At 39.1% G+C, this 21,713-nt stretch overlaps 1 protein-coding gene across 5 annotated transcripts in view; it reads right to left on the reverse strand.

Annotated features, from left to right (window-relative positions):
- Positions 1-4,363: 4,363 nt before the first annotated feature.
- Positions 4,364-21,713, reverse strand: part of stat6 (signal transducer and activator of transcription 6, interleukin-4 induced) — a 56,454-nt gene continuing 39,104 nt past the window's right edge. For 4 of the 5 annotated variants that reach the window (XM_014135764.3, XM_014135763.3, XM_082960154.1 and 1 more), the window contains 12 exons: positions 19,146-19,233; positions 18,801-18,923; positions 18,090-18,182; positions 17,718-17,921; positions 13,720-13,814; positions 13,214-13,347; positions 12,929-13,078; positions 12,638-12,704; positions 12,373-12,441; positions 12,212-12,259; positions 9,748-9,855; positions 4,364-8,131 (listed from right to left, as the gene is read on the reverse strand). In XM_014135764.3, the coding sequence (XP_013991239.1) occupies positions 8,071-8,131; positions 9,748-9,855; positions 12,212-12,259; positions 12,373-12,441; positions 12,638-12,704; positions 12,929-13,078; positions 13,214-13,347; positions 13,720-13,814; positions 17,718-17,921; positions 18,090-18,182; positions 18,801-18,923; positions 19,146-19,233 (1,240 nt within the window). In that variant the 3' untranslated portion in view covers positions 4,364-8,070. Of the gene's footprint in view, positions 8,132-9,700; positions 9,856-12,211; positions 12,260-12,372; positions 12,442-12,637; positions 12,705-12,928; positions 13,079-13,213; positions 13,348-13,719; positions 13,815-17,717; positions 17,922-18,089; positions 18,183-18,800; positions 18,924-19,145; positions 19,234-21,713 lie in introns of all 5 variants that reach the window. The other variant, XM_082960155.1, reaches the window with a different exon arrangement.

Below are 21,713 nucleotides of genomic sequence, written 5' to 3' on the forward strand. Positions count from 1 at the left end.
AACTCACTACCTGCTGCCAATAGAAAGACTCGAATCATATGTGTTGTTATGCATGCAACTCTTATGGACACAGAGAGGAGCAGTACTCTTATCTCATTATGACGTGAAAGATGGGCCGAGTTACTGTCTGTTCTGACAATATCAATGTAACTCTGACAATATTCTTTGATTACTGAGGATTTAGAATGTGTTGCTTTATGTCAATGCAAATCAGTGATATAAACTATACTCATATTAAGAAACAGATTTGCCTCTACAATGTTGTTCTCAACTGTCAGTATTTTCCAAAGTAGATCTCTACTTGAACTAGTGACAGGACTTCATCCTTTAATCATGTGTCATGTTCTGTTTAACCCCCTCAATTGGCAGCATGCCGAGTAGCACATTGCACCCAGAGGAATCCCTCACTATCAATCGGCCTTTCTCAATACTCTTTTGATTGTGTCCTTTTGTCCCACATACTCAACTATTTTCATTCTCACACATCCACTCTATTAAACACTTCAATTAAAACTCCTAGTGAAGGATCATTACATTCATTACAATACATGTATTACTTTATTCTCAATATGTAGTGCTCTCCATAGTATTCAGGATGGGTGCAAGTTGGTTCTACGCAGCCCCAGAATTGATTAGGCAGACTTTTACATTGTATAGGGTGACTGAGCGGAGAGGCTCGGGCTCAGGACAGATAAAGCGGCAGATAAACCCATGTTTGGAGAGGGGGGGGGGGGGGGGGGGTAGCAGAAGGTTTGGCTTTGAGCTTCTGCACTGGAGCATCCAGCATCACGCTGACCAGGCTAGCCTGCCAGAGAGGGCGGATGGACTGAGCCGTGAAAGCATAGTGCTGTGGTCAGGGGCTTTTCCCCTCCCATCCTTTCATTCGCTGGAGAAACAAAACGCTGGCAGTAACAGATTCTGTTGCTTTCCACGATCTGTTTTGTCTTGCTGCGCATGCTGTCGAATGTATAAGAGCTTCCCTTATCCATGGTGGAGCAATAGCTGGTCATTTAGCCTACTCTTTCCATCCCATCCCGATATGCACTATGTAGCCTACCCCTTACCGGAGTGCTAATAGTACAGCACCATGGAACTAAGAATACATTGATTTTGGGTGAGCCATGTATGATATAAATGACCATGTGTATTCAAAGGAAAGGGATGTTTGTTTTTTATGATAAGATCAGTGTAACTCTAAGCTATTCTCTCATGCCAGTCAGCTGCACACTTAAATGGCATTTCCAAGCCACCTCTGGAGAAATTAAGGAAATTCAGTTGAGCACTTTGGATGCTATCACAAGTTACAAGTTGGCAAAAAACTGAAATAAATTCTGTATTATCTCCAAGTCTGAGATGACCAAATTTGTTAAAACCAAGCAGAGAGAATCATTAGATCATTTGTTTTGGTACTGTCCATATGTAGCTTGTTTTTGGTTGCAGGAATGGCTGAAGAATTGCAACATTTACCTGGAGATAACTCCGCAGATAGCACTGCTGGGTGATTTGAAAAGTCATAGTCAAATCGATCAATAATATAGTAATACTTTTAGCTGAAATGTTCATCTTTAGTTTACAATCTGTAGAAACAATGAGAACAGAAATGTTCAAAACCTTTGTGAAACATCACAGCACAGTTGAAAAATATATGGCAAATAGAAATAAAAACTGGACGGTGTTCAGGGATAGATGGGAGGGCTTGAGTGGAGCTGAAGGGTGGGGCTAAAAACAACAAGATAACTCATGTAAAATATACTGTGTCCGGAAAATGTATATAGGTTCAGAACTTTATTGAAACAGCACAGCTAAAAATATATGGCAAATAGAAGATAGATGGGAGGGGTTGAGGGGAGCTGAAGGATGGGATTGAAAACAAACAAAAGATAACTATTGTAAAATACATTGTGTCCGTATAATGTGCATAAGCAGGAAGTAGAAGCCTACAGTAAGTGTTGTTGTCCATTAGTTTACTCCAATTAGAGGAGGGGTGGTAAGGTTAGGGGAAATGAAAAGAAAAATAATGTAAAAAATATATAATATATATATTTACCCCAAAATATATGGGGGATTGGAAATGATGCAGAAAATTACATTGATGGAAGCTACAATCTATCTGTAATATTAAAAGCTGTTTTCTGCTTGGCCTGTAGGTATTGTTAAGGCAAAGACAGACCAGGCTCAGAATGAACTCGTTGGGTGGTGAGTTGCTGTATCTCTTTTGTGGTCTATGCATTCTGCCTCCCTCCCGGCCAGTTCTGCGTTGGTAAGCCTTCTATTGTGGGTGTAAGCCTGTTTTACAGAGGACGGGGTTAAAACCTGCTAGAGTGGGGAATTTATCTTCTATCACCTCTCTGCTTCAGACTGCTGACACCTACACAACTAACCAATCCACAGCCCCTCTCTCTACCATCCAACCCATAGCTCGCTACCATCTATCTCCCACTCTCCAACATCAGCTCTAACACTATGTGGTAGAAACGCACGCTACAGCATACAGAAGCCAGGACAATCTCCTACTCTCCTCAATACCAGCCCTGGGCTGCCTCACAGGCACTACATTGTGGTAGAAATTACAACTCTCACTACAGCACAGACAGACACCTGGTGAACTGAGTAGAACATACATGGCGGTAGACTAGTAATATAAGAATATAATGCACTGTGTACAAAACACTAAGGACACCTGCTCTTTCCATGACATAGACTGACCAGGTGAATCCAGGTCAAAGCTATGATCCCTTATTGATGTCACTTGTTAAATCCACTTCAATCAGTGTAGATGAAGGGGAGGAGACAGGTTAAAGAAGGATTTTAAGCTTTGAGACAATTGAGACATGGATTGTGTATGAGTGCCATTCAGAGGGTGAATGGGCAAGTCTAAAGATTTAAGTGCCTTTGAACGGGGTATAGTAGTAGGTGCCAGGCGCACCGGTTTGTGTCAAAAACTGCAATGCTGCTGGGTTTTTCATGCTCAACAGTTTCCCGTGTGAATTAAGAATGGTCACCACCCAAAGGACATTCAGACAACTTGACACAACTGTGGGAAGCATGATTCATGATTTCTTTTAAAACCACAATTAGAATCTCTCCACGGCCTCATAGAGGATCTAGATACTTTTGCTATCCTCTCTGGATTAAAACCAAATTATGATAAGTGTACTATATTACATATTGGATCACAAAAAAAAGCAAATTTTACATTACCATGTAGTTTACCAATTAAATGGTCTGACGGAGATGTGAACATTCTCGGTATACAAATCCCCCCAAAAAGAAATTATCTCACTCCAATACATTTTTATAGAAAGTTAGCAAAAATAGATAAGATCTTGCTACCATGGAAAGGAAAATACCTGTCTATTTGTGGAAAAATCACCGATGTCACGTCCTGACCCTAGTAAGTTGTCATTTTCTATAGTAGAGTAGGTCAGGGCGTGACAGGGGGTGTTTTGGGTTTTTCTATGTTTTCTATTTCTATGTTTAATTAAGTTCTAGTTTTTCTATTTTTATGTTGGGATTTTTTGGGTTGATCTCTAATTGGAGGCAGCTGATCCTCGTTGCCTCTGATTAAAGATCATATTTAAGTAGGGGTTTTTCTCTTCCTGTTTTGGTGGGTTATTATCTTTTGAGTAGTGTGTTGTCCTCTCTGCGTCACGGTTTGTTGTTTTTGTCTTTTCAAGTATTTAAGTGTATTGCATTCAGTTTCACGTTTAATAAATATGTGGAACTACGAACACGCTGCATTTTGGTCCGATCCTTCGAACAGCCGTGACACCTGATTAACTCTTTAGTCAGTTTACCTATTTGCTTATGGTTTTGCCTACACCTAGTGACCTGCTTTTTAAATTATATGAACAAAAAATATTCAATTTTATTTGGAATGGCAAGCCAGACAAAATTAAAAGGGCCTATTAAAATAACGAATATGAATTCGAAGTGTGATAAATAAGAACATATACCAATTTCATTTAAGGACCAAAACTGCTCTACCAACTGAGCTACAGAGTACCACTATTCTGGTGCGCTTTAGAGCAAGATGTTTATCTGCCTGTGAGCTAAAATCCGTGGCCATTGTGTAACTTCTCCTTCAAGAGGCAGTGTGAGTCTGGTGGGAGTGCTGATCTGTTATTCATTATGATTTAACAGGCAAAACTGATTCTAGATCAGCAGTCCCACTCTGGAATGTGTTTTGAATATGAGCTGGGAGGCAGGTGAATAGAGGTATGCTTATCATTGAACTGTGGAAACTCCAGATGGCAGTTGGTCAAGTTATAGAGTTGTTTTAATCCCTGTCTTAATCCTCTTGGTGTTGATCTTATCGCTGTTTTATGTGTTTCTTTGTCTAAAAAAGGAAATCAATCCAAAATTCAAGAAAGAGTCGAACGATTATATTGTTTAGAAGACATACAAATACTGTTACATGCAAAAGGATTGTTGCCTATAGTTGATGATCATGATGAAGTCATTGAGGCAGGGCTTGTTAAATGGAATCAGCTGGGCAATAAGGGCATCTATGATGATGATACACAAAACCAATGAAACCAACTATTAACAAATGTCTAAAGTAGTGACACAGCGATCACGTCATGTGTTGAATTCAAATCCATAACACTAGATCTAAGTAAATATTATGAAATTATTGGAACTAGTCATAACAAGAACAGTGACTATTGTAACATACTGTAACACAAAGCCACAAATAACATAAAACTCTGGTGACTAACAACTTTTAGACTTTGACATCCACGCTCACTCAATTCCATGGAAAATATTAAAGATAGCTGAGTAGTTCTTGAGAAATCCTCAAATGCATTCCCTTGATTCCTCACATTTCTTCCATTGTATGAGTTCAGCGGTCTCTGCCAGAGTTGATAAAGCTGCTGTTGAGAAAAGCCTACAGTTATGTTTTAGTTTTGCTTCAGACTCTGTTACACTGTACTTGAACCCTACTTACAGATTTAGTCACTCTTTTGTTGCTGAGAATTGGAAATGCAAACTTGTAGTGTATTCAAGGTTTTAAAAGGCTTCTGAAGTTAGTAATTTCCACTTTAAAATATGAAAAATGTATCAACCCCTACAAAGATGTTCCATTATTTATAATCCACATAATAATTCACAATTCCTGTTGCTGCAGGATTATTATCCTGCTGTAACAAACTGGCTCAAATTAAGATCCTACAGCTGTACATAAGGACTAAATAAGACTGTCATAGCCATGACATGACAGATGTCGTAAACAGTTGTGACAGTTTATGACAACTCTTTAATAGTTCAAAGGAAAATAAATCTGAGTGAAGGTGGGTTGGTTTATATAGCCATGGGATTTACAGGAAATACATTTATTGTGGAACTATGAATAATTATGACTTGTGAAGCATTCTGATTATAGTGCACACCCACTTAATTTGCTCACAACAAATTTCAAAAAGAAGAGAGAATGCTTCCGAATACATGTTTGAGCAAAATATCAAGATACCTTTTCATAGTTGAGAATAAGACAGAATGTATCATGGAGTATGACATTCCCTTAGAGATAATAAAAGCGGCTCCTGGTCATTTAAAGATCATAACGTAGTAAAAATGACAGAGAAATAACAAAGCATTGAATAGAAAAATGTTGTTTTGTATAATACATATACTATCATAATAGCAACCTATATTCGTGTCTACTCATCTGAAACAACTATATTTAATCTCCTCATCCAACAATCAATGATTTAATATCACACTTACGGACATTAAAACCAGGTAAAACTAAGTTATTTACAATAAAAAGAAAACTTAAAAATGGAAAGATATTTTCATTTTAAGCATTGGAGATACAAACAGAATAAAAATTATTTTTTGTGGGGGGTCTGAAAGTGTGGAAGTCCCCTTGTAATCTACTAGGATATGAGGAATGTATAATTTGTACATACAAGCAAACAATGGTAAATCATCAAACTACTACATAGTGAACTATCATATTGACAGCAAATAATGATGCCGGTGTATTAAAGAAACACTTCACCTATTTCTAACCTCATATTCATTATATCCAGCCCCATAAGTGTCTACATATGTGCAAATGGTGTTTCTGAAATACTCCTTTAAATGGAAACAAAGTTTACTGAATAGAAAATATGTATGTAAGTACTGTATGAACACCCAACATGTACTTAATATGGCTGTGATCTGGTTTATTCCATTGTGTTAGAAAGCCTAGAAGTTTGTTCTCAGTCTCATACTGTAAGTAGCCTGGTTCCATATATGTTTGTGCTGGTATATTGCTGACTCATATGGTCATTGTCTTGGCGATACTATACTATTTATGTTGTCTGCATAATGTGGTAGTCTTCCCTTAGTGTACATCCATCAGTCTCATATCCTTTATCCCAAAGAAGACAGACTCGTGACAAGACGAAACAGACCAACGCGCATGCGAGATTTGGTTCTGGGTGCCAAAATGCCAGGCCGCAGCCTTTGCAAGAGTTTTTCTAAATAGATGAATCAATGGCTTTTAACACACTTCTATATTATAAACTAGGGCAGTGGTTCCCAGATCTGGTGGGCCTCAGCAAGGAAAAAGTTGAGAATGGGAACCACTGAACTAGGAGAAAGGAGTGTCTCTATGTCTCTGAGAACATCTCGTCTCTCTCAATACTCTGAGTCGATATTCACGTCATAAGAAGAAATTCCCCTTGACCACGGCCACAAATTGGAGAATACAAACATTGTTTCCCATTAACCCACCCCATTATAAAAGAGCTAACTTCGTTGTCAATTTTTTGTTATACATAAATAACAAAACATGCCGAAAAGCTGCCGTGTTGTTCAATGTACATGTAACCAGGTAAAAAAATCCCAACCTATGGTTTGCAATGCTCCCACGTAGGGAAATAGAGCCTGCGAGAAGAGCCCTGTGGCTTCAGGATTTTTGCTGTGGGAGAGTGGGAAATGTGGGCACCCGGTGTCCAAGTAGGCTACACATAGCTATGTGTATGGAAAACATTACATCACAGGTAAGACATTTAACTTATTTAGTATAATCTGTCATGAAAAGGGGCATGAGAGAAGGTCTACAATATTAGAGCTAAGTATTGAGAACCCTCGGGAGCAGGCAATGTTGAAAAGTAATCTTTAAACATGTTTTACTTGTCTTAAATGTAGTTTTGTAATTGACTAAAATAAGCAGACAACAAGAAAATTGCATTTGAAAAAGGTTGAGGTTTTGCTGTGAACCAACGGGGTAACCTAGGTAACCCCAGGTTATTTTCCCCACAGGCGGGCAGGGGGCGCAACGTTCTAATACCGACTGGGACTATAGATGCAGTAAATAGGTCAATCAAACTCGACTAAAACAATGGAATTGGCATGAAAACGCGTGGGGGAAAGATCCCGATTCTCCTCATTGCCCCCCAGCAAAATTAGCTTTCATTTAGGCTAATGTTTATAAGCGTATTTCACACTATGTTGAGGTAAAAATCGGAGTATAATGCTTGTATAGATGTCAACCGCATCACATGTTCATGTCATCATTACCAATCCAACTGAATTACAGTTAAAAAATTACTACCACCGATTTCTGTATGCTAGTTATGCTAACCATCTTATACAAATGGGAGTTAGCATTTAGCAGTCACTTCTTCTAAACCTGAAAAGGGACAACTTCTACATGTTATGCAGCAAAAATTATTACGAAAAAGATTGCAGTCAGAGTGCAGTATAACTGCAGTATGCAACAAACACCGTTTTTTTTACTGCTGTAATTTTGCAGTGTAACTGCAGTTAGAGTAATTGCAGTTATTCTACAATTATGTTTCTAAAATACCACAGTCGACTGCAGTTCATGCACTTTCACTGCAGTTTCAAAACTGCAATCTTTTTTTGTAAGGGAACAGCCAAATACATCAAAATCGGACTTAAGTAAGCACATTATGGGCCTGTTACAATACATAACTCAAGACTGATTTGACGAATATCCACTTTGTTAGATCAGAGTGATGAGAAACTGTCTTCACTGGGCTCTTCCTCCTCTTACATTCCCCCCTCGTCCTCTTCCTCCACTTCTTCCTACTCCTCCTCCTCCTTCTCCTACTCCGAGAGTGTGTTCAGAATCTCCTCTAGCTCCATCTCAGTAGTCGGACCCTGGGACCTGAAAACACAAACACACAGTATATGGAGGGGTCTGAAGTGCTGTCCCAGTGAGGTGTCAAATACAGTGCCTTAACATACCCCTCAAATACATACCCCTTAACTTATTCTACAATTTGTTGTTACAGCTAGAATTCAAAATCCATTAAATTCCTTTTTTCACCCATCTACACACAATAAATACCCCATAATGACAAAGTGAATTTCTTTTTGTTGTTGAAATATTTGCAATTTTATTGAAAATGAAATACAGAAATATCTCATTTAGATAAGTATTCACACCCCTGAGTCAATACATCTTAGAATCACCTTTGGCAGCTGTCAATCTTTCTGGGTAAGTCGTTAAGAGCTTTGCATACCTGGATTGTACAATTTTTGCACATTATACTTTTAAAAATTATTCAAGCTCTGTCAAGTTGGTTGTTGATCATTGCTAGACAAGTCTTACCATAGATTTTCAAGTCAATTTAAGTCAAAACTGCAACTAGGCCACTCATGAACATTCAGTATCATCTTGGTAAGCAACTCCAGTGTATATTTGGCCTTATGTTTTATGTTATTGTCCTGCTGAAAGGGGAATTTGTCTCCCAGTGTCTGTTGGAAAGCAGACTGAGCCAGGTTTTCCTCTAGGATTTAGCCTATTCCATTTCTTTATATCCTGAAAAGCTCCCTAGTCCTTGCCGATGACAAGCATACCCATACCATGATGTAGCCACCACCATGCTTGAAAATATGAAGAGTGGTACTCAGTGATGTGTTTTGTTGGATTTGCCCCAAATATAACACTTTGTATTCAGGACAAAAAAGTGAATTACTTTGCCATTTTTTTTATTCTGTCCAGGCTTCCTTCTTTTCACTCTGTCATTTATGCTAGTATTCTGGAGTAAATACAATGTTGTTGATCCATCCTCAGTTATCTCCTCACAGCCATTAAACTCTAACTGTTTTAAAATCACCATTGTCCTCACGGTGAAATCCCTGAGCGGTTTCCTTCCTCTCCGGCAACTGAGTTAGGCAGGGTGCCTATATCTTTGTAGTGACTGGGTGTATTGATACACCATCTAAAGTGTAATTAATAACTGCATCATCCTCACAGGGATATTCAATGTCTGTTTGTTTTTTTGCCCATCTACCAATAGGAGCCCTTCTTTGCAAACCATTGAAAAACCTCCCTGGTCCTTGTGGTTGAATCAGTGCTCGAAATTCACTGCTCGACTGAGTGACCTTACAGATAATTGCATGTGTGGGGTACAGAGATGGGGTAGTCATTTAAAAATCATGTTCAACACTATTATTGCACACAGAGTGAGTCCATGCAAGTTCTTGTGTGACTTGTTAAGCACATTTTACTCCTGAACTTATTTAGGCTTGCCATAACAAAAGTGTTGAATACTTATTGACTCAAGACTTTCATCAGCTTTTCATTTTTTATTAATTTTTAAAAACATAATTCCACTTTGACATTATGGGGCATTGTGTGTTGTAGATCAGTGACACATCTCAATTTAATCCATTTTAAATTCAGGATGTAACACAACAGAATGTGTAAAAAGTCAATGGGTGTGAATACTTTTTGAAAGCACTCTATATCCCCTCTTCGAGTGTGGTGTCACTCACATGTCCGGGCCAGGGAAGAGTCCATTGGGATTGGAGAGGGGGTCAGAGTACATTCCCCCCTGTAGGGGTACTGGGGCCAGCTGGAAGGGGGTTTGGAACTGGTTGTTCCTGAGAACATACAAAAGACTTAGATTTTTATTTGTAGCTATATTCAATTATGTAACTGTTATTTAACCAGATGAGTCAAGTTAGCCTGTTTTTGATCTTGCCAACTCCAGTGACAACGAGTTGGCATGATAGCAAACAGACTGGCACTCAGGCTAGAGTCCTATCATTGGTCAACACATGAACTTCACAGTAGCTCACAATTGCATGAGACATGAAACTGACGGAGTCTGTCTGGGATTTAAAGCAGCTGTCCAGTGTTTCCAGATTCCCATGAAATATGACCTTGAATGAATTATATGAGGGGAATCGTTTTCCTTCCAAATGTTTTAAATTAAGTATGTTAAAAAGCAGCTTTTCTGTATTGGAATGGTGTGAGCGTATACCGGTCATAAAACATATTGCAAACATGCATAAACACACAAATTTACTCATAATATCATGTTGTTCTCAAGGCATAGAAAAACTGATTTTTGTTAGGTATATTGTTTGATCAAAGAAAGGCTGGTTCTAAGACTGGTGCTATATTGCTTCATTTCTTGTTACAAAAGGAATAAGCTACTAGAATTTATTATTGTGACAACCAACCCCATACTGTGTGACATCCACCGCGTGATGGGGCTGCTTGTCACAATTAAACCGAGTATGTTTGCTGACTAACGACTCCATGTTGGAATAAGAGATGCTAACGTTGAAATGAGTCTATTAATATATACTGGTGCTGAGAAATACACATAAGAGTAAAAAGTGTGACAACCAAATACCCTACACCCTACCGTTGTACTTGCCTGTCTTGCAGGAACACTTACACTTCTCTTTTCTTACTAGCGCTGACTTTGCTGACAGCTGCTTTGTTGAGGATAATGTTAACTATGACATGTGGTTGTCTTACCTACAATGCCGTGAAAAAGTATTTGCCCCCTTTTTAATTTTCTCTACTTTTTGTTACTGAATGTTACCAGATCTTCAATCAAAACCTAATATTAGATAAAGGGAACCTGAGTGAACAAATAACACAACAATTACATAATTATTTCATTTATTGCATAAACAAACATATGCAACACCCAATGTCCCTGTGTGAAAAAGAAATTGCCCCTCAATAGCTGGTTGTGCCATCCAAACGCTTCCTGTAGTTGTTGATCAGTCTCTCACGTCGCTGTGGAGGAATTTAGGCCCACTCTTCCATGGAGAACTGCTGTGACTAAGCAACATTTGTGGTTTTTCAAGCACGAACTGCTCGTTTCAAGTCCTGCCACAACCTCTAATTTGGGATTAGGTCTGGACTTTGACTAGGCAAGTTGTCCAGGTCCTGAGGCAGCAAAGCATCCCACAAACCATGGTATGAGGTTCTTACTGTGAAATGCAGTGTTTGGTTTTTGCCAGGCATGATGGGACCCATGTCGTCGAAACTTTTGAATCATCTGTCCATAGAACATTCTTCCAAGAGTCTTGATGATCATCCAGGTGCTTTCATGTTATATTTGGCAAACTTCTGTCAACTTTATTATGCCTGGCGAAAAACAAACACTGCATTCCACAGTAAGAACCTCATACCAACTGTTAAGTATGGTGATGGCAGTGTGATGCTTTGGGGATGCTTTGCTGCCTCAGGACCTAGACGACTTGCCTTAATAGAAGGAACCATGAATTCTGCTCTTTTTTAAAGAATTCTACAGGAGAATGTCATCCATCTGTGAGCTGAAGCTGAACGCAGCTGGGTCATGCAGCAAGACAATGATCCAAAACGCATAATCAAGTCTACATGAAAATGGCTAAAAAGCAGCACATTTGAAGTTTTGGATTGGCCTACTCAAAGTCCAAACCTAATCCCAATTGAAATGTTCTGTCAGAACATGAAATGAGCAGTTCATGCTTGAAAACCCACAAATGTCACTGAGTTAAAGGAGTTCTGCATGCAAGAGTGGGCCAAAATTCCTCCACAGCGACTGATCAACAACTACAGGAAGCATTTGGTTGCAGGCAATGCAGCTGAAGGTTGCACAATCAGTTATTGAGTGTAACGGGGCAATTACTTTTTCACACATGGGAATTGTGTGTTGCATAACTTTGTTAATTAAATAAATAAAACAAGTAGACTTTTTTTGTTGCTATTTGTAAACTCAGATTCCCTTTATCGAATATTAGTTTTTTTTTTTGAAGATCCGATAACGTTTAGTATCAAAAATATGCAACAATAAAAATAAAAAAATCAGAAAGGGTGCAAATAGCTACACGTGCCGTGAAAAACTATCTTAAGATGAATGCACTAACTGTAAGTCGCTCTGGACAAGAGTGTCTAGTAAATGTGTCTTCCCGGCACTGTATAGTTTATCACATTGACTAACAAGGTACTTACGGAGAGAGAGAGTAGAATGGTGATGCACTGGCTCCATTCCCCTGGTCCCTAAGAGAGAATGATGAAGACCTTGTGAAGTGTGTGTGTGTGTGCATATGTGAGTGAGTGATTCAGACTCGTGTGTGTGTGTGTGTGTGAGAGAGAGATTGATTCAGACTCACATGGAATAGAAAGAGGAATTGTTCTCATGTGGGGTCTCACTGCGCTGAGGAGAGTCACAGTGGGCTTCCCTGCAAACACACACCAATAATAAACAACACATAGTTTGCTTTTAACAACATCATGTTAGCTAACAAGGTTGTTAGGTAACAAGGTTGTGTCGCCAATGCCACCATATTCCCTGGTCAAAGGTAATGCACTATATAGGGGATAGGGTTCCATTTGGGACAGAACCTTGGTTAGTTACATAGCTTCTGTGTAACTTACACTCCTACTTTGGTCTGGATGGAGACTACGAGGTATCCCGAGGTGGTATCCCGAGGTAACGGGTTATCTGGTCAAATGAGGCAGGGAAGAAGATTGGAATTCCCATTTAAACTGAGAATTCTTACAATTGTCATAATATTAATCTAATTCAAAGCTTCTTCTCACAAATAATATTCTATCGCTCTCTGTGTGTCTCTGTCTCTCTCGTTGTCGCTGTCTATCTATCTGCCTCTCGCTCGCTGTCTCTCCGCCCCTTGCCCCACTCTCCCATTGTTCATAAATAGGACTTGCCTGTGTAGTATTTTCTGAACACGTCATTCTTCGGCAGATCTGGATACACGTGTGTGATGAAGTCGATGTCTTGAATACGGTCACCAAGGGAACGGATCTCCAAGTCTCTCTTGGTGGACGGTTGAATATTCTGGATCTTCTGGCCCCCGTCTGGAAAGAGGGATGGAGGTTGGAGGGAGGAAAGGAGAGAGAAAGAAAGGCCAGTTTAATAGGAATGCATCTCAGGATTTCTGGAATCCAGTGTTCCATTCCAGAGGTATGCAGCCAGAATGACTAAACCCTTACTCTCTGATGGAGCCACGTATGCGATGGTGATGCCTCCTATCTCAGAGTCGCTGAAGCGCAGTAAGAAGGTCCCGTTGGGCCGGTCCTTCAGAATCAGGTGGAGGTGCTGCTTACCGATGAAACCAAATATCAACCTAGAGGAAGGAAGACACCAGGACACACAGTTATCTATGTGTGTGTGTGAGTCATAATAATTTTCTTTCAAATACTTTAACTGTGCTCGATTGAACCAATGGAATAGTCCCAAAGGTGCAAACCCTGTCCATCTGACACTCAAAACAGGCTTGAATCTTTCAAACACTATTTGAAACCAGGTCTTCTCTGTGTCTCTCACTGGTAGACAGTCTTATGACACACTGTAGCAAAAACATTTTCAAAGACAAATTAAAACAAGAGTTTCTTATTGGATAGGTTCAGGTAGTCCTTTCCTGTTTCAGTCTGTTTTCTTCCGTTTGGTGCTTAATGAACAGGCCTAGCTCTGTCTCTGACTGGCAGACATGACTCACCCGTCACTCCAGTAGCTCTTCAGGTGCTTCTTGGTAAGCTCTATCACACCATCAAACCACTGCCAAAAGGTGAAAGGTCGTCCAGGGAGCACCTCCTGACCAATGAAATTATACTGTTTAATCCCTCTGCTTGTCACATTTCACTCTGTTCTGTCCAAAATATTACTAGAAATCATGCGGCATATGGAGTTACCCTAGAGGTGGTGGGTGCACAGGACCTTGTGCCTACCCACTGGGCACACCACGTAATTTCAACGTAGAAATATGGGTAATATTTGGTTGAGACGTTGATCAATGAGATTTCAACCTTTATTCACCCACTCAGCCAGAAGTTTGTTGAATTCCCAATGTGTTATCCCTATGCTTCAACCCATCTAAAAGCACAATTGTAATGATGTGCGCTGAGAGTCGGGAAGCAAGTTCAGAGAGTGAGTGTTTTAACAATGATGCCTGGGGAAGGAACCAAAGAGAGTGACATATATAGGGAAGTGATGGAGTCCAGGTGAGTCTGATGACACACAGGTGTGTGTAACGATGGCGACAGGTGTGCGCCATAACGAGCAGCCTGGTGACCTAGAGGCCAGAGAGGGAGCACACGTGACAACAAAGTTCCAATGGAAAAACTAAGTCTGACTTTTGGTTTAAACTTCATATCTAAATGTGTTATTACGGCACTTTCAACCATTTAAAAGCAGAACAAAGTTCAAATGGGGATACTACAGATATTTTGTATTTACACAACTTAATGTGTTATCACTGTGCTTCAACTAATAGCACAACCAAATGACCAGGGCCTGGTTTCCTAAAAGCATCTCAAGGCTAAGTTCATCGTTAGAACCTTCGTAGGAACATGGTTAAATAAATCTCTGAGCTGTTTCCAAAAATCATCGTTACTAAAGTTGCACTTGAAAATGCACTTTAGCGACTGCCTTAGACCTCATAGAAGTCCGTTGTCAAATGCGTTTTTTTTACCCCTACTGTCTCACTTGATTCATAGAAGATCTCTTCTAAACATACATTCAAGCTGTTTATCTGTCTCTCTGTGAACGCTGATAACTTCCCCACAAAGTTGCCTACAAATACAAAGTTGCCAATGTCTGTGCGATTGTTACAAACAAGCAAAGGATTCAAATGAAAACTGAGATGACTGCATTAACAGATATAGCCTACCTACACTGAGTATACCAAACATTAGGAACACCTTCCTAATAATGAGTTGCACCCCCCTATTTTGCCCTCAAAACAGCCTCAATTCATCGGGGAATGGACTCTACAAGGTGTCAAAAGCTCCAATGCTGACTCCAATGCTTCCTACAGTTGTGTCAAGTTGGCTGGATGTCCTTTGGGTGGTGGACCATTCTTGATACACACGGGAAACTGGTGCGCCTGGCACCTACTACCATACCCCGTTCAAAAACACTTGCCATTCACTTGCCCATTCATTCTCTGAATGGCACTCGTACACAATCCATGTCTCAATTGTCTCAAGGCTTAAAAAAAAAAAAACTTCTTTAACCTGTCTCCTCCCCTTCATCTACACTGATTGAAGTGGCTTTAACAAGTGACATCAATAATGGATCATAGCTTCCACCTGGTCAGTCAATGTCATGGAAAGAACACGTGTTCTTAATGATTTATACACTCAGTGTACAGAAGGCCTATAGGCCAGACTGGTGTTTATATTTCAAAGATATTAAAATCAATTTCATGTTCATTCAATTGAATTTTATTTATCTATTTGGGTAGTCTGTCATTTTTGCCTCAATATATTTCATGATGTGTAGCCTAACGTGCTCGATGATGTGCCAAATCTTGATTGAGTGCATTATTATAGGGTACGCATTCGAATAAGACGCCTCAATATTTGCAGCCATAGGTGATAATATCTCTCTAGGACCTGATCTGTCGTCAGTATTGTGGATTAACTCTAATGTTAAGGTAAGATTTGAATGGAGAAATCTGATCGAAGGGCAGCACTGCCTTTCTTTTGATCCTATCAGTATCGAAACATGCCTCAACGACGCATTTAGCGAGCGTTTTCTCTGCATGTGCATGGTGTTTTTGGAAACGCATGGTACATCTTCAGCCGTTGCAGGTAAGATGCATCCTTAAAATACTCATAACCCTAAATTCCATTGCTATCGGGAAACCGGGCCCTGGATTTTAGTTGAGATTACATTAAAAGTACATGATCAATGTTGTTCAAGATTCTGTACAGATTATAATAGCAATTGTGAAGATCTCTACAGACCTGCAACCTTTGCATGGTATCTTGAACATGCACGCTTGCTATGATTACATAAGAAGACATTTATTAACAGTAACCTCAAAATGTGGCCATGGAGGTGTTACTCATTTTAAGGTTGAATGTTACATCAGTTTTTAAGACAGCCTTAACGTTAGGCTATTTACTGTATTAGGAAAGTAATATTTAATTGTGTTTGGTTGACAATGCAACCAAATATCAACATTTAAAGGATATGTACTGTATCTAAGGCTTGGATAGTTTAATCTGAACCAGTAACGGCTCTCATCGGAATGAGTGGACCAAAGCGCTGCGTGGAAAGTGTTCATGATTTTTATTGATCAATGAAACACTCGAACAAAGTAACAAAACGAAAAGCGAACAGTTCTGTCAGGTAACAGATACTAAACAGAAAATAACTAACCACAAAACACAGGTGGGAAAAGGCTGCCTAAGTATGATTCCCAATCAGAGACAACGATAGACAGCTGCCTCTGATTAGGAACCATACTTGGCCAAAAACAAAGAAATAGACAACATAGAATGCCTACCCCACATCACACCCTGACCTAACCAAATAGAGAAATACAACGGCTCTCTAAGGTCAGGGCGTGACAGAACCACTGGCTTAATTCTATTCTTTCCCTTTGGTTTTTGCTCATGAATCCAACATATGAATTATTAATTTGTAGACAAACTGGAATTAAAACCAGATTAAGTCAGTGGCCCAGATAGAACTAGCCAAGCAGAAGATACATCTCATTCAAATGTTGATATTTGGTTGCATTGACAACCAAAACACAATTCAAGATCCAGTTTGTCTACAAATTAATCATTTATATGTTGGATTCAGGTCGCCATCCTAACCAAAAATCTAAGTTAAATAGGACTAAACCAAATCAAACTTTAAATGCACTTTTAAATAAAGTTTAATTTAGTCCTATTCTAAGTTAGATGTTTGGATGAGACATGAATCCAACATATTCATTATTAACTATATATATTGTCTATTTTTAGTTGAACCCTGGGTTAAATTGAAACAATAGCTGTTACAAATGCTATACAGTCTCATTGATGATATATGACTTATAAAGTATGGTTACATTTCATTTGCTCTGTTAAATCTACCCTTTGGAATTACTTCAATAGCAACAGTGAATCTATTTAGTTATTAAGAGATCTCTCAGTAGTCATTCTCACTATAGCACATTGCTAATAGTCAGTGACAAAAATCAAAGCTGGCCTTGGTTAAAACACTGGATGGGAGAACAAATGGATCGCTGTAGGTAGACCCAATTCTCCAGTAGGAGGTGCTGCCCAGTCTATAGTTTTTTTTCTGATAGTGGATATAAGATTGAATATCTGACGTTGTTTCAAAGTTACAAATTCAACATATTTTATACAAGGTTTGCCTATGTTGAAAATTGGTTACCATCAAAACAACTGTTTATGTATAATATATATGCATTTAAATCCAATGTATTGTCCATGTAGATTCCACGTCACAATACGCTGACAAAATACATTGACACAACATTGATTCAACTAGTTTGTACCCAGTGGGTAAAGACTGGTGTTTGTGTGTGTGTCCATGTTGTGAAATTGTTAGGTTAGATTACTTGTTAGATATTACTGCATGGTCGGAACTAGAAGCACAAGCATTTCGCTACACTCGCATTAACATCTGCTAACCATGTGTATGTGAGAAATAAAATTTGATTTGATTTGTGTGTGTGTACGTGCGTGTGTGTACCTTGTTGAACTGTGCCCAGGATACCAGCATGTTGCTGTAGTCTCCAGCGATGTCTGGCTTGTCGAAGATCTTTTGGGCCAGGAAGTGTTGGTTGTAGTTGTCTAGGCAACGCTGCGTTCCGACCTCCGACATGAACTTACTGTTCAGGGTCCTGCACATCTGCTTCCAGGGAACGCGTTCCGGAACCAAAAACGGAATCCTTTCCTGATGACGTCATAAGATTAGAGGTCAAAGGTTGATGTTGTGAGTGAAGTGAGCAGACATACTGTTCATTCTGTGTTGATAATGGGTGTGATATGAGAGGGAAGAGAGTTGAGAGAGCGAGAGTGAGAGTGAGAGAGCGAGGGATGGCCAAAGGCAGCAGGCACTCACCGGTTCAGAAAAGGCACAGTCCCAGATGATGGTTGCTAGGGCATTGTTATCCTGACTACCGTGAACGATCACCACCACCGGCACAGAGATCATCTACAAGCACACAGGAGAGCAACACCATGTCAGTACAGCCATACTAATAACTGATCATCAAGACAAATCCTTTCCATTGAGGATCTAAACTATGCTTGTACAGTGTGTCGTGAGATACTGTCTGTTTTGCCGTTCAAATTAATAACATTTCAGCCTGGGTGCCAGTCTGTTTCTGCTCTCTTGCCAACTCCTTATGGAATTGTCATGCCAATGACAGCAATGGAGTTGGCAAGAGCATAAACTGATCTGGGACCAGATTAATAACACATGTCACCCCAAGAGAATTTCTGTCTGCATGTCTCAGGCCTGCTGTGCTATAATACTGCTATTACCAAGATGTTAAGAGATGTATTGCCAAGTCACCCAAAAGTGATGTCTAATCGTACATGTCAAACCTCAATTCACATTACACAGGCCAAAGGGCGAGACCAGAAAAAGAGTGTAGAAAGAGACCAATACTTTGCTGCCATACCACACATTGGTGTCATTCGAGCTTTGACATGTTTGATCTGGCTGTACAAGTGTTATTGAATCTTGAATTAAATAGAATATTAACATTACCGAGGCCAAAGGGAGAAAGGGTTTGGAGCAGAAAAGGAGGGGAGAAGGACACCTGACCTGTATTCTGTAGGGAATGTCACAGCCAGTGATGCTGATCTCTGTGGTGAAGAAGAGCGCAAACTTCTCCTCTGTAACAGACTCTGACCCCTTTCTGTCTGCTCGCTTGATCTTCTTTATAGACTGGAGGAAATGACAGAACAAGATAAATCCCTTTATGAAGACTTAACTATAATTTAATTTTGACATAATTATAAGAACTTGACTTTTTCTTACATATCCTTAAGACTTACAGAATAAACCTTCAAATCTGGTTCATTCAAAAAATTCTGGCAAATATGACATTACAGGAAGCTACACAAGAAGTTTGACAGTGCATGGTAACAGCAAGGCTGCAGTACATACCATGTTCCTGAAGGTGGCACATGTACTCTTGCTGGAAGTGTTGTGTTCCAAAATGGCTGTGTTATTGATCAACTCTCCAACATTCTCACTGGAATAAACGGAACAAAAACACTTATTTAAACTCAAATATAACTTCTTAAAGGCATTAATATGGTGAGTGATATCAGTGTCTATTGTAGATTGTGACTAATTGGCCTACTATGCTCTCTGCACAACTATTGACAGCCACCAAGGATGTTGCTCACAGAAATGTGTTATGGGATGGATCGAAATGTACAGAATGGGTACCTGGAGAAAAATGGGGAAGGGTCATGCTTTTTACATTTCAGTCAAGGGAAGGGTTTAGTTTTTGTGGTTTTCTTGTCCTGGGGAGGGACATGTTATTTGTAATTGCTGAAAGTTCAACAATTATCAGTGTTTTGGAATTAGTTGTTTATTAGGCTATACAGTGCATTCGGAAAGTATTCAGACCCCTTGACTTTTTCCACATTTTGTTAAGTTACAGCCTTATTCTAAAATGGATTAAATCCCCCCCCTCATCAACCTACACATAATACCCCATAATGACAAAGCTAAAAAAAGCTTTGGATTTTTTTAAAAACAATTAGATATTAAATGAAAACAGATATATCACATTTACATAAGTATTCAGACCCCATAGTTGGGAAGAGATTTGCGATGTACCGATTCCACGGCACATGGTGTATGAACTGACACGGAAAACGACGATTATACAAAATTCTTGCAACCAATAGAATGTTATATATATGGTGGATACAATCTTCCCAGCTCTGCAGATTTTGCTGTGAGGAGGCAGAGTCATTAGATCATTTATTTTGGTATTGTCCATATGTAGCTCGTTTTTGGTCACAGGTCCGAGAATGGCTGAAGAATTGCAACATTTACCTGGCGCTAATGCTGCTGATAGCAATAGTGGGTGATTTGAAAAGTCATAGTCAATCGATCAATAATATAATAGTTATTTTAGCAAAAAAATTTCTTTAATTTACAATCTGTAGAAACTATGAGAATAGAAAGGTTCAATACTTTTGTGAAGCATCACAGCACAGTTGAAAAATATATGGCAAATAGAAATCCAATATGGATGGTGTTAAGAGATAGATGGGAGGGGTTGAATGTAGCTGAAGGGTGGGTTGAATAAAACAAGATAACAAATGTAAAACATACAGGGACAGTAAAATGTATATAGGTTCAGAACTTTTTTGAAATAGCACAATTACAAATATATGGCAAATAGAAATCAAACTGGATGGACATGAGAAATAGAGGAAGGCCTGGACTAAAAACAAACAAAATATAACTATTGTAAAATAGATTGTGTCTGAAATGTATATAGTATGTATAAACTGGAAGTAGAAGCCAAAGTGTTATTGTTTATCAGTATACTCCATACGGGGGAGGGGTAGTAGGGTTTGCGGGGAATAATAAAGGCAAATATATTCTAAAAATATATGTATATTCAGTTGAAGTCGGAATTTTACATACACTTAGGTTGGAGTCAATAAAACTTGTTTTTCAACCACTCCAAAAATGTATTGTTAACAAACTATAGTTATGGCAAGTCAGTTAGGACATCTATTTTGTGCATGACACAAGTAATTTTTCCAACAACTGTTTACAGACAGATTATTTCACTTATAGTTCGCTGTATCACAATTCCAGTGGGTCAGAAGTTTACATACACTAAGTTGACTGTGCCTTTAAACAGCTTGGAAAATTGATGTCATGATGTCATGGCTTTAGAAGCTTCTGATAGGCTAATTGACATAATTTGAGTCAATTAAAGGTGTACCTGTGGATGTATTTCAAGGTCTACCTTCAAACTCAGTGCCTCTTTGCTTGACATCATGGGAAAATCAAAAGAAATCAGCCAATACCTCAGAAAAAAAAAATGGTAGACCTCCACAAGTCTGGTTCATCCTTGGGAGCAATTTCCAAACGCCTGAAGGTACCACAAGCCTACCCATTGTTAGCTTAAGATTTTGAAGATAACTAAACGGATCCGATTGAATGAAGTGATCTACAACAGTGCTTTGGTCCATGATGCTTTATGCTAGAAACAAGGAAAGATGTGACTCCAATGTATATAGGGATATCATTATTTAGTTTCTTTGACATTCAGAGGCTGATCTAGAACCTTTTATAGCTGAGGAGACAAGAAATTGACTTTGCTTGGGAAGTAAACTAATTCTGTCACTATCAATTGATTAAGCTATTTGGAACAGTTTCTAAAACGGCATATCTAAGGCTCTGGTCTGTCCAAGAAGAGTGTAAATGGTCGACATGTTCTCTGCTATCCACTTTGTTTTAATTCTTATTTTGGGTATAGGGGACGGTCACTTGTTTTCTTTTAAGCATTCCGGGAGGGTTAAAGTAAAATATATTTTGCTGAAGGGAGGGTCATCCATTTTCATTCCAGAGGTGTCCGCTTTTCTCCACATAACCCTTATTATAAGTAACTTTAACTCTCTAATCAGACTGAGAGAAGACTCTTTTTTTGGGCCATCTTGTCATGGGTTTACAATCTTTTATGCATTCTAAGTGACT

Source organism: Salmo salar, chromosome 13 (assembly GCF_965601325.2).
Source record: "Salmo salar chromosome 13, fSalSal1, whole genome shotgun sequence".
Taxonomy (NCBI): Eukaryota; Metazoa; Chordata; class Actinopteri; order Salmoniformes; family Salmonidae; genus Salmo; species Salmo salar.